Raw genomic sequence first — 14,440 nt, forward strand, 5'->3', positions numbered from 1 at the left:
ATTTAAATAATCAATTTTCCCTAAAGTTGCCCTAACATTTGATGAAGATGGGATTAAATATATAAATTAATTGAAGGAAATTGATGTCCTCCACAACAGTGACCTTCCCATCTCTCCTATCCCAGTATAAAGTATAGCTCTTTGTTTATTATTCTTCTTTCATGTACTTCAGTATCAATGATTTTCCTCAAACAAGTACCATATATCTTTTATACTTATTCCTCAACATTTTATATTTTTGGTTAATTTTCTAAAAGGGATCTTATTATCCATGATCTTTTATAACTAATTATAGTCCTTACAAAAGTAAGCTAAATATTTTTGTGTTAATTTTGTAGCTGCCAAACTTTTATTGGCTCTAATGAGTTTCCATGGATTCCCTCTGGTTTTCCCAGGTAGCTATTCATATTACCTACAAATAATAATTTGGTCTCCTTTATAATATTTGTATCTTTTTTGTCTGCTTGCAGAAAAATATTAAATAATAATAATGGTACTACCAACTTTAAGGAAAATAATTTAGTACTTCACCATTAAACAGGATTCTGGCTGTTGATTTGTAACAGTTATTTTTTATAATGTTAAGAAAGTATACACCTATACTTATTGTATTAACCCTTTTCGTTCCAACGTGGAGGCTGACTCGACAGACCAGGCGCTAGGAGCAGGTCCAACGTCGAGGCTGAGACACCACAAACCGGTTCAATATTCAATCCTGTCAATTAATTTGGACCAGACTGTTTGAATTCCAAAAATAAAATTGGACCGCAAAGGGTTAAGAGTTTTTATCAGGAGTGGATATAGAATTTCATAAAATCCCATTTCATCAAGTATTTTATTCCTACTAATATATCATATGTCATATTAGTAGAGAGATACAGTAATGGTTTTCTCAATATTGAATTATCCTTGTATATCTAAATCCTATTTGGTAACTGGATTTTTAATATATAATTGCATTTTGTATATTTATTACTATTTTTTATGGTTTTTACATCTACACTTATAAGTTTAATTGTAATTTACTTTTGTGGTATCTTTGTCAGAACAGAATTATCCTCACTTTATAAAATGTACTACTTCTAAAATAAGAAATAAAGTTATAAAAATAAAGCCTAAACATGTATTAATAACTCTCCAAATGCCTACCACTTTTGTTTGGCCAACTACTGACTATTTTTTAAATTTTATTTTTCAATTATAGTTGACATACAATATTATATTAGTTTCAGGTATACAATACAGTACCCACCACTTTTTATACATTTATTTTTTCTTCAGATTTTAGAGTTACAATTATAAAATCTTGAAGGTCATTTTTTCCACCCACCCTATATTTTACAGTATGGATATTATATACTACTATATATTATAGATATATTCCTGAAAAATTGCTTGTAAGATAAAAATGTATCTTTCAGCCCTAGCCAGCTTGGCTCAGTGGATAGAGCATCAGTCTGAAGGGTCCTGTCAAGGGTTCGATTCCAGTTGAGGGCACATGCCCAGGTTATGGGCTCCGTCCCTCTCTCTCTCTCTCCCTCTCCCTTCCTGTCTGAAATCAATAAAAAATATATTTCTAAAAAAATTTTATCTTTCAAATGTCACTATCTCCAAAACTCCCTTTGTAAAATGAGAATATTTTCCAGGTATTAATGGCTTTTCATTCTTCCTGGTATTCTCTTTCCCCAGATGTTTCTATTGCCCAATCCCTTACTTTAGTTAAGTCTAACTAAAATACCACCTCTTCAGAGAAGCCTTCCCTCACCACCCTAATTAAAATATCCTCTACCACCTCTCCATCTCTAGTCCTGATTTATTTCCACAGCCATTCTGAAGTATTTTATCCCTAATGCCTAAAAAATTACTTGACACAGGTAAGTGGTCAGTTAATATTTGTTGAAGAAAACGTTCCCCAAGAATAGTTTACCCCACTCTGGTGTAATACTACTTAATATGCTTGTGACCACCCTGTAAGGCTACCACATAAATCATTAGTCAAAAATACCTTGGGCACTAACCGGTTTGGCTCAGTGGATAGAGTGTCGGCCTGCGGACTCAAGGGTCCCAGGTTCGATTCCGGTCAAGGGCATGTACCTTAGTTATGGGCACATACCCAGTAGGGAGCGTGCAGAAGGCAGCTGATCGATGTTTCTCTCTCATCGATGTTTCTAACTCTCTATCCCTCTCCCTTCCTCTCTGTAAAAAAATCAATAAAATATATTTTTAAAGAAATACCTTGGTAAAATGACTACATTTATCAGATTTTCTCTTTCATATTAGTTCTCTAAACCAAGAACACCTGGGATTCCATGTAAAGGAAGAAAAATATGAGTCTTCCTTATATTTATATGGAAATAAACTATTGTATTCTTTTCCATAGTGACGGTACCCAATCAGCACAAGGTAAATATATTCTGCCTATTGTTGTCGGCATCTCCCTTCATAGGGTTCAATACCAACAGAGAAAAACTGTAATACAAAGAGAAAGCTCTTGAAAAAGCAGCAATAAATGGTTTGGGTGATATGGATAGAAGTCCCCCAGGTCCCTGATCTCTGGTGAATCACACCTGAAAGTGATCCTACAGAAAGTAAATCTTCAAGGAAGAAGTAGACATTGATCACAAGAATAAAGTATGTTCTGTAGCTGTGGCTTCTCTTAATGGACTTTGAACCACTTTTAGATTCCTATACGACAGGAGCATCTGAGTTACCAAGTCCATTGAGAACCAAGGAAAAGTAGTAAGCTTCGCTTTATCTCCTTCCCACTGAATTTGCACATTGCTATCTTGGAAGACTGACAAACACCAAGCAAGACACCAGGCAAGCAAGAAAAAGAACCCAGATTGCAGAACACACAGCCTGATGCCCTACCTCGTTTCTCAGTCATGTCACTATACCACTATGCTGGTACCGGGTACCAATAACAGCAGGATCTTTCACAGACTATAGAGAAAACAGATTTTCTAAATACAGTAAACTCTCCATTTTCCCACCTCATGTCTGACCAAATATTTGTCCATCAGTGTGACAGCATTATTGTATTTTAATTTAGCTCCTTCCCATTGGTGGTAACAGAAGCCAGGCCCTGGAAGTTCATATATTTCTGGTACTATTATTTTCCTATTCCCATCTCTGATTCTTTAATGTCATCAATAACATGAAAATAACCCAAAATGCTAATAATGTAAAACATTCTACATGCCTAAAATTTCAAAACCTATATTTTTCTGATTTACAAATTATCTAAAGTCTTAAATACACACACGTATATATGTATAGGTTATGTATATATACATATATATTAAAATATGATGGATCCTCACACTGAATTAGATATTAAAAAAACAAAAAACAAAGATGTCAACTAAAGGAGATACAAAATTCTAATTTAAGATGAATTTAATTTAGGTACAGTATATACCTATAGACTCTATAATACAAAACAATAAATTTTAAAATCTCTCTGTCAACTAATACTACAGTATTCTCGCTTTCAATTTTTTCCTCCCAGTTCATTCCAACATATGCATGTTCCAACAACTCAGGTGAGTCCAGCAGTACATTCCCTCAACCTTCTATTACCTAAATTATATAAAGACACATGATATGTACATGTACAATTTCAATCATACATTTCTACTCTCAAATACCTGTTTCTCATTAATTTCAAAACTAGTTCACGCACTGAAGTCTATGAGCAAAACAGTAACATAATACATTGGTGCCTAACCTCTTGATTCTCTACTCCACTGCTGGAAAGCTCCAAAACAGAACCTCCTCCACTGTCAACCACAGCTGATGTCATTGTGTATTCCCTGAGGAAGCTTGAAACGCTATTAATCAGTGCAATTAAAGGTTCATGGATGATTGCCAGTGTTATAGGTTTGCATTATCATAGCTTAAAAGTCAATAGAGGAGTGGAGTAGATGTCCAGCAATCCAATCTTCTAAAGATGATTAACCAGAGAGCCTAAAAAGAGGAAGAATTTGAAAAGTTATTAAAAATGTATAGGAAAGATGTAAAGCACAACCTATTTTGCAATCTAATTTTTAACATTTGTATAAACTAAAAGGAGATATGCTTATACAGCCCTGTGTCAAAAGAGGGCAGTAATGAGCATTCTACTTTTTAGCATTGCCAAGTTCACTGAAATTAAGTTCTTACCAAGCTACGGCACGTTCATGACATTATGATATTTATATCCTAAGAGATGAAATGCTATAACTTTCTATCTTTATGAAGATGTTCTTTTATTCCTGAAATATTTTCATAGATATTTAAAAAATCTTTTACGCATTAAAAACATGAAACGTGCTGGACCGAGACAACTTCTAAAATTATTTGCCTATATGACAAATCAAAAGATTTATTGGTCTGTAAATATTTCACTGTTCTTCTTTGGCTCACTTAGTTTATTTATCTGAATAATTAGAAATGTCTTTTGCTATGGCAGCAATCTAATGTTGTGGTCACATTTTGAATACTCTACAAGAGCTATAAAACAGATTATTTTGAATAGCTTATACTTTCAAATAGAGTAGTTTGAAAATAAAGTAGTGAAATCACTTGGAATGCCTTGAACATTACTTTATTATTCTTTCCTCAATAATTTTTTTGCTACTGGTTCAATATGCAATATAGCAAATGGTTTCAAGTAAACATAATTCAGTTTTCCTCAGTAGGGATGAATTTCAATATGTACACCATCTAGATTTATGCATTAGATTATCCCTAAAAAGTTACACTTTATTTGATTTTGTAAATGTAAAATTTTTCATAGAGAAATTACAGAGATTTATTTCTAATAGGATTTTTCATATAAAAATTAAAGAATGCAGAAAAACTAAGTATAAAGAAAAAATACATTTCTAATAAATCATTCCATTAATATTATATCCTCTATTAAGTTTAACTACTGGTACCATGGAAATGTGGTATAAACTATTTCCATAAACTCCTACAAGCAAAATAAATATCTGGGGAGGGGGGCAGAAATTTCACCTCATTACCTAAGACCATTCAGTACTATTAGTCTCCTTTTTTATCTTATCAACAGAAATGGAGGAAGTATTTGTATCTTAATAAAAAAATAAGAAAAATCCACAGCCCCACACACTGAAGCTCACCATTATTGTATAAGGAAATGACTATTTTCAGTTTCAGTTTTCTAAACATCCTAATATATAAAAACCCAGGGTCCATCACATCCACAATGACCAGAGGCTCAACCTAACACCCAGGCTGTGCACCCAGCAGGCTCTGGTGGGTGGGGACTTGTGGCAGCAGAGATGGGGTCGGGGGAGGCGGGGCCGGCACTCACACTCACGCACAGACACACACAGCGACCACCAGCTCACAGCCTTTTCTCCCTTTCTTTCCCTTCCTCCCAGCTCGTGCTCAGAGCCTCTCTCAGAATGAGGAAACAAAACAGACTGGCCTGAAGAGGTCTGGATGGAAGGGAGGGTGGGCAGAGGGTGGAGCGGCCCCCACTGGCCCAGCCCCCTCCCAGCTGGGAAAGAGGAAGAGGAAGACAGGGAGGCAGGGAGGCCTGGGGGACTGCTAAGAAAAACAAAGAGAGACAGAGACTGGGCGAGATCAGGCTGGCAGGGGAGGGCAGTTAGGGGTGATCAGACAGGCAGAGGCAGTTGGGGGAGAGATCAGGCCGGCAGGAGAAAACAGTTGGGGCAAGATTAGGCCAGCAGTCAGAAGCAGCTAGGGGTGATCAGACAGGCAGAGGCAGTTGGGGGCAAGATCAGGCCAGCAGGGGAGAGCAGTTAGGGGCGATCAGGCAAGCAGGCAGAGGCAGTTAGGGGCAATGAGGTAGGCAGGCAGAGGGGTTAAGGGCAATCAATCAGGCAGGCAGGCAGGCAGGTGAGCAGTTAGGAGCCAGCAGTCCCAGATTGCGAGAGGGATGTCTGACTGCCGGTTTAGGTCCGATCCCACAGTCGGACATCCCCCAAGGGGTCCCCAATTGGAGAGGGTGCAGGCTGGGTTGAGGGAAACCCCCACCCCCGTGCACGAATTTTGTGCACCTGGCCACTAGTATAGATAATAATAACATAAATAAATTTTACTTACAATTTGAATGTTAAGTAGTCTAAGCATCCTTCACTATTTTCACAACTTGGCAAGAGCTAAAACATAAACCAGCAGTTCTCTGGAACTAGTAGCGGGGGAAAAAGACAGTATTAATATAACTTTATTGAAAATAGTTACCCAAAATAAGTGTAATTCAGACAGTATGTACTTATTACAAACCATCTCCAAAGTCTAATAATACACATTATATAATACACATAATAATAAATTCTTTCTAGGGTATTGAGAAATCAGGTTTTTATCAAACTTAAAATTGCAAGTCACCACTCAATAACAATTACTAAGTATGGACAGATTCTATGCCCCATATTAAGGCTTATATTTCAAGTGGCTACAGGATATAACCCCTGATCCCCAGGAATATAAAATGAGGTTTTGAAAAACTAACCCAAAAAGCTACTATAAAGCAATGTTGATGATATATTATTGCCTATTAAGTCACCTTCCTCCTGCTCTTTCACCCTCCAAATTTACATTCCAGACATATCCAAACATCCCAACCCTCCTCAAAAGCCCTCCTCCTTTCACAGGCTAATCCACTGACCCATGCCGTGGAGCTCAGCCCTTGCTCCGTCAATTATTTCCTCTTCTTCCCTAACCTTATCTGTTTTAACACTGGGTCCGCTCCCTCAATGTCTAAACATTTACAAGACTCTCTCATCTTAAACATGGAGCAGTCCTTCTCTGCTGGAAAGCTCCAAAACAGAACCTCCTCCACTGTCAACCACAGCTGATGTCATTGTATATTCCCTGAGGAAGCTTGATCCTGCACACTCCTCCAGCTACTGCTTTGGGCCCTTTCTTGGATATTGTTCTAGAAGAAAAGTCTTCTATACTCTGTCTCCACTTCTAATTTCTCAGGTACTCCACCTTCAATGGAAGTTTGTCATCAATTACCACCAACTGAAAGTTTTACGAAATTCTGGTTGTCCAATCCAATGCACACATTTCTGTCTTCATAGGACTTAAGGGCTCTGAAGCATTGACACTGTTGCTCATACCCTCCTTGACACTCTATCCAGAATTTATTTCTCCCTCTCTAGCTCCTCCTTTTCAATTTCCTCTTACAGACTCACCCCTAATTTTCAAGGAACTTGGAGGAAGGCTACAATGGAAATCCATATATCGTATATGTAACTATTTTAAAAGTTATAAATCAAGCTAACAAGCTATTAATTATTATTCTATCTTCCCATACATATTTTTATAAGAATCTAAAAGGCTAAGTTCTGATTTGAACTTCTGAGACTCCCTCAAGTTCTATGGGGGCATGGGAGAACCATACCCTCCCCCCCACACACACACACACACCTGGCCTGCAGCCTGTCTCTTTTTCTCTTCCCAACTTTGGCTCCACTCCATACTACAAGAAGCCACATATACATACATGTAGCATCCCAACCTCTGGCCACATGCCTGCAAACTGCTACCCTTTGGCCATTCCTTAGGCTACAGTCAAGAGAGGAGAGGATCAGAAAAGAGGCCTGTGAAGGGCGACATGGGCAGGGGTTCAAATACTCAGAACTTGACCTAAAAAAGGTACAGATGGACTAGTTCAGTTCTTCCCCAAATCCTAATCTTATCAGGAGGGGCGTAGGCCCAGAGCAGGGCTCCCACTTTGCTAAGTTTAAAGACAGTGCTACTCTCTGATCAACACTAACATGGAGGTATTTCCAGGATCCCATGCCTAGTCCTCTTCTGACTCTACACTCCCAAGCTCCCTCATGTATTGGCATGGCTTCATGACAATCTCTCTTCCAGTCTAAACCATTTCATGGGCTCCAGTTATCTACTAGATACTTTCTTACCTTCACTTCTTTATGAAATGAAATAGGGTATGTAATAAGCTGTACACATCTATTCCAAGATATGAGGCATACCGTTAATTAATCCAGTAAATCAACAAATATTAACTGAGTGTGTGTGTGTACCATTACGACCAAAGCAACCATTTCAACCGAACGACCAGAACAACCAGTTGACCAGTGGCTATAACACACACTGACCACCAGGGGGCAGACTGCCAACCTCCCCCCGTCCTACCCCCCTGGCTGGCAAACCTCCTGTGATCCCTCCCCCCGTCTGGCAGGCCCTGGCTAACAGCCAGCAGGCCCCGGCCAGCCCAGCCCCAATCAGGACTGGGCAAGATGGCTCCGATAGGCCCTGATTGCCAGCCAGGCCTAGGGACCCTAATCATGCACGAATTTCATGCACCGGGCTTCTAGTCTATTATATGCTAGCACAGTGTTGGATGCTAGAGATACAGCAATGAATAAAGCAAAAGTCCTTGTCCTTATGAATCTTAAATTCCGGTGGGGGAAGATGAAAATAAACAAAATAACCCAGTCAGTGTAGCTCAGTGGTTGAGTGTCGACCCATGAACCAGGAGGTTGAAGTTCAATTCTGAGTGAGGGCACAGGTCCCAGTTGCAGGCTAAATCCCCAGTAGGGGGTGTGCAGGAGGCAGCAGATCAATGATTCTCTCTCATCATTGATGCTTCTATCTCTCTCTCCCTCCCCCTTCCTCTCTGAAAGCAATAATATACATATATATAAAATAAAAATAAACAAAATATGAATAGCACATATGTAGATGCGTGATGAAAGCTAAGGAGACAAATGAACCAAAGGGAGAAAATATTTGACAGGGAAGAGGATTGCAATTTCAAATTGAATGGTCAGAGAAAGATTCACTAAAGAACTGACGTATGACTAAAGACCCAAAAGGAGTAAGCTATGACTGGGGAAAGAGCCTTCTTCAAAGGAAAGATGAACTTCAAGATCTGCAACAGGGAGTACACCTGACTAGTTCAAGGATCAGCAAGGAGGCAAATATGGCTACAGTGAAGTGAGCAAAAGGGAGAAAGAACAGAAGATGACAACAGAAAGTAAGGGCCATAAAGGCCTTCTGTAAGGACTCCAGGAGAAGGATGACCTGATTATTAAAAGGATCATTCAGATGCCGGGCTAAGAACAGACAGGGGGCAAGGGCAGAAGCAGGGAGATCAGTTAGAAAGCTACTGTAATAATTGGGTAAGAAATGAGTGGCTAGGACAAGTGGTAGGGTTTGGAGAGACTAAAAAGTGGTCAACTTTTAGATATATTTTGAAAGTAAAATGGAAAGATTTGCTAGCAAATGGGATGTGGGTTGTGAAAGAGTGAAGAATGAATCCAAAGATGCATCACAGCACCATTAAATGGTATTGGAGAAAAGTGTGGGAGGAGAATATGTCCCAAACTAAACTCTTTTTTTTTTCTTGGCTACCTTCCCAAAAATATTACCTCTCCTATTGTGCTCAGCTCAGTAAGTTACCCCAACACTCACACAAGTTGCCTACAAAACAGATCCATGACTCCTTTCTCCATCAATACCATCATACTCTTACTCTTGACCCCTTCTCTATCATCTCATATCCTCTACCCTTGTTGAGGCCCTCTTTATCACTTCTCTATATTGCTGTAAGAGCCTCAGAATTTGTCTCTTAGCCCCTAATCTTGCCCCCTTCCAGCCCATCTACTGCAATATCAGGATAGTCTGAGATAGAATAATGTCAGGCCCCTCTCAAGTCTTCAGTAGTTCCTCAACACCTGCACGATGAAGTCCCAAACCCTTCGCAAATCTTGAAAAGCAAGAAGTCTAGGTCTATTTTCAGAAGTTATGAAATGTTCATTCTGATATGTTCAGGTATGTAAATCATGCATCCAATCCACGCTCACTTGTCCAGTCTCACCTTCCTTTACTTCATCTAACTTCATACCACAGTTGTTTGTAGTTTCCTATATTCTTCTCTCCTGTCTTGAACATCCCTCCCCTGCTAACCACTGGACCAATTCCTGTCTTACAGGTCTCAGTTCTAATGCAACTTCATCCCCTCAGAGCTCAATTATAATTTTCTACAATTCTCTTCCCCCCATCACATTACAGGCAGTCCTCGGGTTACATCGGACTCAACATACGTCGTTTTGTGGTTACATCTCCATCTCCCATTTATTTACCAAAAAAAAAGTTCCGTCATTTCGATGTATGTACATATGTGCTTTATGTTTTTTATAATTTATTTACCACAAGTAAAGGTCAGGAATTGTTATCTTTCTTTTAAATTTTTTAATGTTCACTTCATTTCTTCTGTGTATGTGCTCCATGTGAGTGACGTAGGTGCTTATGTAGGGGGGTTCTGACTTACGGCGAAAATCACGTTACTTCGCGCCGTAAGAAGAGATCTCTGACGTAACCGAGGACCTGCTGTATATACCTCCCTGACTCAAAACATCTGGAAAATAATAGCCTCCAGCAGATCACTCACTTGCCCAGTCCTATCAACCATACCAGGCCAAACATCTATGTCTTCCCTTCAGTGTTCTTTAAAACCCTGCTCCTTTTTAACTCCTTAATCTACTCCCTACTAAATTCCCAAAGCACCAAGTTTTATAAATCAGTGTATCCAGGTTTGTTAGATCTGTGGTTTTACTACCTAAATTAGTATCTTTCATAGAGAAGGTACACAGTCAAGATGTGATGAAAATAAGAATAGGCAAACATGCTCCAATCAGACAAGTACCTCCACTGTTCATTGTACACACCACCATGCTCATTCACATCTCCATCCCTCTCCTGCCACCAGGAATGTCCTCTTCATTTATTCAAATTCCACTTGTCCTCCAAAGACAGTTTTTTCTCCTACAATGACATCACCTCTTTCCTATCTCTTACTATACCAGTTCTTCCAATAATATTTATTGAATACTTACCATATGCTAAGCAGCACTATGTCAGAAACACAAAAATGAAGTAAAAACTCAGCCTTTAAACAGTGTAGAGCAGTGATGGCGAACCTATGACACGTGTGTCAGAGGTGACATACGAACTCATTTTTTTGGTTGATTTTTGTTAAATGGCATTTAAATATATAAAATAAATATCAAAAATATACATCTTTGTTTTACTATGGTTGCAAATATCAAAAAATTTCTATATGTGACACGGCACCAGAGTTAAGTTAGGGTTTTTCAAAATGCTGACACGCCGAGCTCAAAAGGTTCGCCATCACTGGTTTAGAGTCTAATAAGGAGAAACACAGAATTACAGTGTCAATGCCATAAAGGAAACTACAAAGTACAGTGGGGACATAAAAAAGGAACACCCAAGTTGGCTTTGGAGGGTTCTAGAGAGACTTCAGAAAGGAGCCACCATTAGGTCTAGAACTTAGAAGAAGGGGTGAAGACTGGCATGGCAATAATAAGAGAAACAACTTTGAATAATGAATACTAAGTGAATTAATCAGGACGGAAGAAAAACTCTGTGTGAAAAGATAGCAAATCTAAGTAGCACCCAGAAGTAAATTCTGCTTGTACTATAATTTAGTTGCCCTAGAGTACAGACCACATTCTCATCAAAAAGTTTGTGTGTACATAAAGTGCAAAAACAAGGAACACTCAATCTATGATATTAGAAATAGGATGCTACATCACAAAGGACTAATATTACTAATATATAAAGAACGCGTGGAAGAGAGGAATAAAGAACCAAAAACGTCAAGGAAAATATACAGGTCACAAAAAACATATAAAACGGGCCCTTAACATATGAAAAATTCAAATTCACTCATAGAAAATACAAATTTTCAAAAAAGATATATCATTTCTCTCATCTATCAGACTGGTGAAAATTAAAATGTATGACACCATATTCTGTTGGCAAAGTTGTGCAATTTTATACATTGGTGCTGGGAAGACAAGTTAATACAACACTTTGAAAGTGAAATTTGGCAATGTCTAACAAAACTGCATATGCATTTACCATTTTTAAAACAGCTTTATTGAGATATAATTAACATATTTACCCACTTAAAGTATATAATTCAATGGTTTTGGGGGTTTTTTTTAATATATTTTATTGATTTTTTACAGAGAGGAAGAGAGAGAGATAGTCAGAAACATCGATGAGAGAGAAACATCGATCAGCTGCCTCCTGCACATCCCCCACTGGGGAAGTGCCCGCAACCCAGGTACATGCCCCTGACCAGGATCGAACCCGGGACCTTTCAGTCCGCAGGCCGATGCTCTATCCACCGAGCCAAACCGGTTTCGGCATCAATGGTTTTTATTTACTTTTTATTTTTTAATTGATTTGAGAGAGAGGAAGGGAGAGAGCAAAACATTGATGTGAGACAGAAACATTGATTGGCTGCCTTCCACACGTGCCCTTACAAGGTATTAAACCTGAAACCTGAGTATGTGTCCGACTGAGAATCAAACCCACCACCTTTTAGTGTGCGGGACAATGCTCCAACCCAGGGTTCCTCAAACTACGGCCCGCAGGCCACATGCAAATACAAATATTGTATTTGTTCCCGTTTTGTTTATTTACTTCAAAATAAGATATGTGCAGTGTACATAGGAATTTGTTCATAGCTTTTTTTTTAAACTATAGTCCGGCCCTCCAACGGTCTGAGGGACAGTGAACTGGCCCCGTTTAAAAAGTTTGAGGACCCCTGCTCCAACCAATTGAGCCATACCGGCCAGGGCTCAATGGTCTTTAGTATATTCACAAAGTTGTATGATATCCCCACAATTTGTTCTAATTTTAGAACATTTTCAGCACTCCTCCCCAATCCCATGTCCATTAGCAGTCACTCCCTATCATTCCCCAATCCCCAATCCCTGGCAACCACTAAACTACTTTCTATATCTAGAGACTTGCTTGTCTATTTCATATAAATAGAATAATATGTGGGATTGTCAAGGGCGGGGGGGAAAAAAAGGACACATATGTAATACCCTTTGTAATACTTTAAGCAATAAAGAAAAACAACTTATGTCCATATAAAAAAATATATATATATTATATAATATGTGATCTTTGCTGACTGGCTTCTTTCACTTAATGTTTTCAATATTCATCTATGTGTAATACGCATTAGTATTTTCTTTTTATTGTTTTTCAGAAAAAAATGTTGGCCTGAAATTCTGCATTAGCAAGAAATTATTAAAAAAAAAAAAAAGAAAGAAATTATTCTTAGGCATAGGCCTTATTCAAATTTACCCATGTAAAAGAACTACCTAGAACCAAAATATAAACTTTTTATAGTGCTAAATAAAAAGGCCCCCTGTAAAAGCAGCTAGGAGGAAAAGTGCACTTAGACTCCCATTAAACTATTTACACAAGATCATCTCCTTTTACCTAATTAAGTCCAAGGTTTACAGCTTCTTCCATAGGACTAGAACATGGGCATGAATGGGCCTGTAGAACATGTAATAAACAAATGCATGCTTATTTTTATTTGAAGGATTAGAGTCCCTGTACCTGGAACTCTAATCACCAGGCAAAGGGAACTAAAGTTCTTGCACAGACGTTAAAAACACAAATCTTCAGCCTCAGCAGGGCCGGATCTTTTGTCTTGAAGAGGTATGTCAGAGGTCATTGTACTCATGGCTAGAATAAGGATACACAGCAGGTCATAAAGGAAAAAGACATAGGTGGAGTCTGGAGGACTCAATCTGCAAGCTTCCTATGCTCTCTCCTCCCCCAGAGAGGTCAGGCAGAGCTTACTCCTCTCCCCCAGCAACAAAAATGCACCAATGTGCACGCAATGTTTCTGCCCAGGCATGCCCATCAGAGACTCAGCGCCCAAGCCTTCACTGCAGGCAGGTCACAGGGGCACCCTCTGCCTTGTGTGCACCAATACTACAGACCCCCAGAAGAAAAGCAGGTGTTCAACATAAACCGTATTGTGTGCACAAACAGTCTAGGCACAGTTACTGGGAACACCCTGAAAGCCAAGTTCCCAGATGCCAGCCAAGGGCCAACCTTGCAAACAGGCCTTTCTGAGGACAGCAGTTTCAAACTTGCTATGTTAACTATTTTCTAAAGGGCAAGTTATTTAACTTCTTGAGATCTCAGAAACATAATGGTCTGAAATGAAGAGGACATGGACACCATCTTTCCCACATATAATATATGGGAGGCTTAAAATGCTTTATCATTATAGAGTGATATCATGATTGAGTTTAAGTGCTTACTAGTAGATATGACATAGTAAGAACATCATCTCAATATCCAAATATTATGTAAAGATTCATAAAGGCAGACTTCCTGGAACATTCTCAACTCATCCAGATTATGAAATAAAATATAAAAAATGAACTGGCTCTGAAAGTTTACTTAAGCACACCACTAGAGAATAAAAATGTAAGATGAAAACATTCAGCCCTGGCTGGTTTGGCTCAGTAGATAGAGCATCGGCCTGTGGACTGAAGGGTCACGAGTTTGATTTTGGTCAAAGGCACATGCCGGGTTTGCAGCTCGATCCCTAGTAGGAGGCATGCAGGAAGCAGCCGATAAA

The 14,440-nt window shown here is 38.8% G+C and overlaps 1 protein-coding gene across 10 annotated transcripts in view; it reads right to left on the reverse strand.

The window, feature by feature from the left end:
* ELF2 (E74 like ETS transcription factor 2) overlaps positions 1–14,440 on the reverse strand; it is a 95,620-nt gene that overhangs the window by 67,873 nt on the left and 13,307 nt on the right. For 4 of the 10 annotated variants that reach the window (XR_004968379.1, XM_036314618.1, XM_036314615.1 and 1 more), the window contains exons 2-4: positions 13,279–13,338; positions 6,079–6,163; positions 3,731–3,969 (exon numbers count right to left, since the gene is read on the reverse strand). Coding sequence is in view for 8 of the 10 variants with exons in the window: in XM_036314615.1 (XP_036170508.1) it covers positions 3,731–3,805 (75 nt within the window). In the remaining 2 variants the exon portion in view is untranslated. Of the gene's footprint in view, positions 1–3,730; positions 3,970–6,078; positions 6,164–10,657; positions 10,777–13,278; positions 13,339–13,401; positions 13,427–14,440 lie in introns of those variants that run through there. The other 6 variants (XM_036314611.1, XM_036314612.1, XM_036314608.1 and 3 more) reach the window with 3 other exon arrangements.

Source organism: Myotis myotis, unplaced genomic scaffold (genome assembly GCF_014108235.1).
Source record: "Myotis myotis isolate mMyoMyo1 unplaced genomic scaffold, mMyoMyo1.p scaffold_m19_p_6, whole genome shotgun sequence".
Lineage (NCBI taxonomy): Eukaryota > Metazoa > Chordata > Mammalia > Chiroptera > Vespertilionidae > Myotis > Myotis myotis.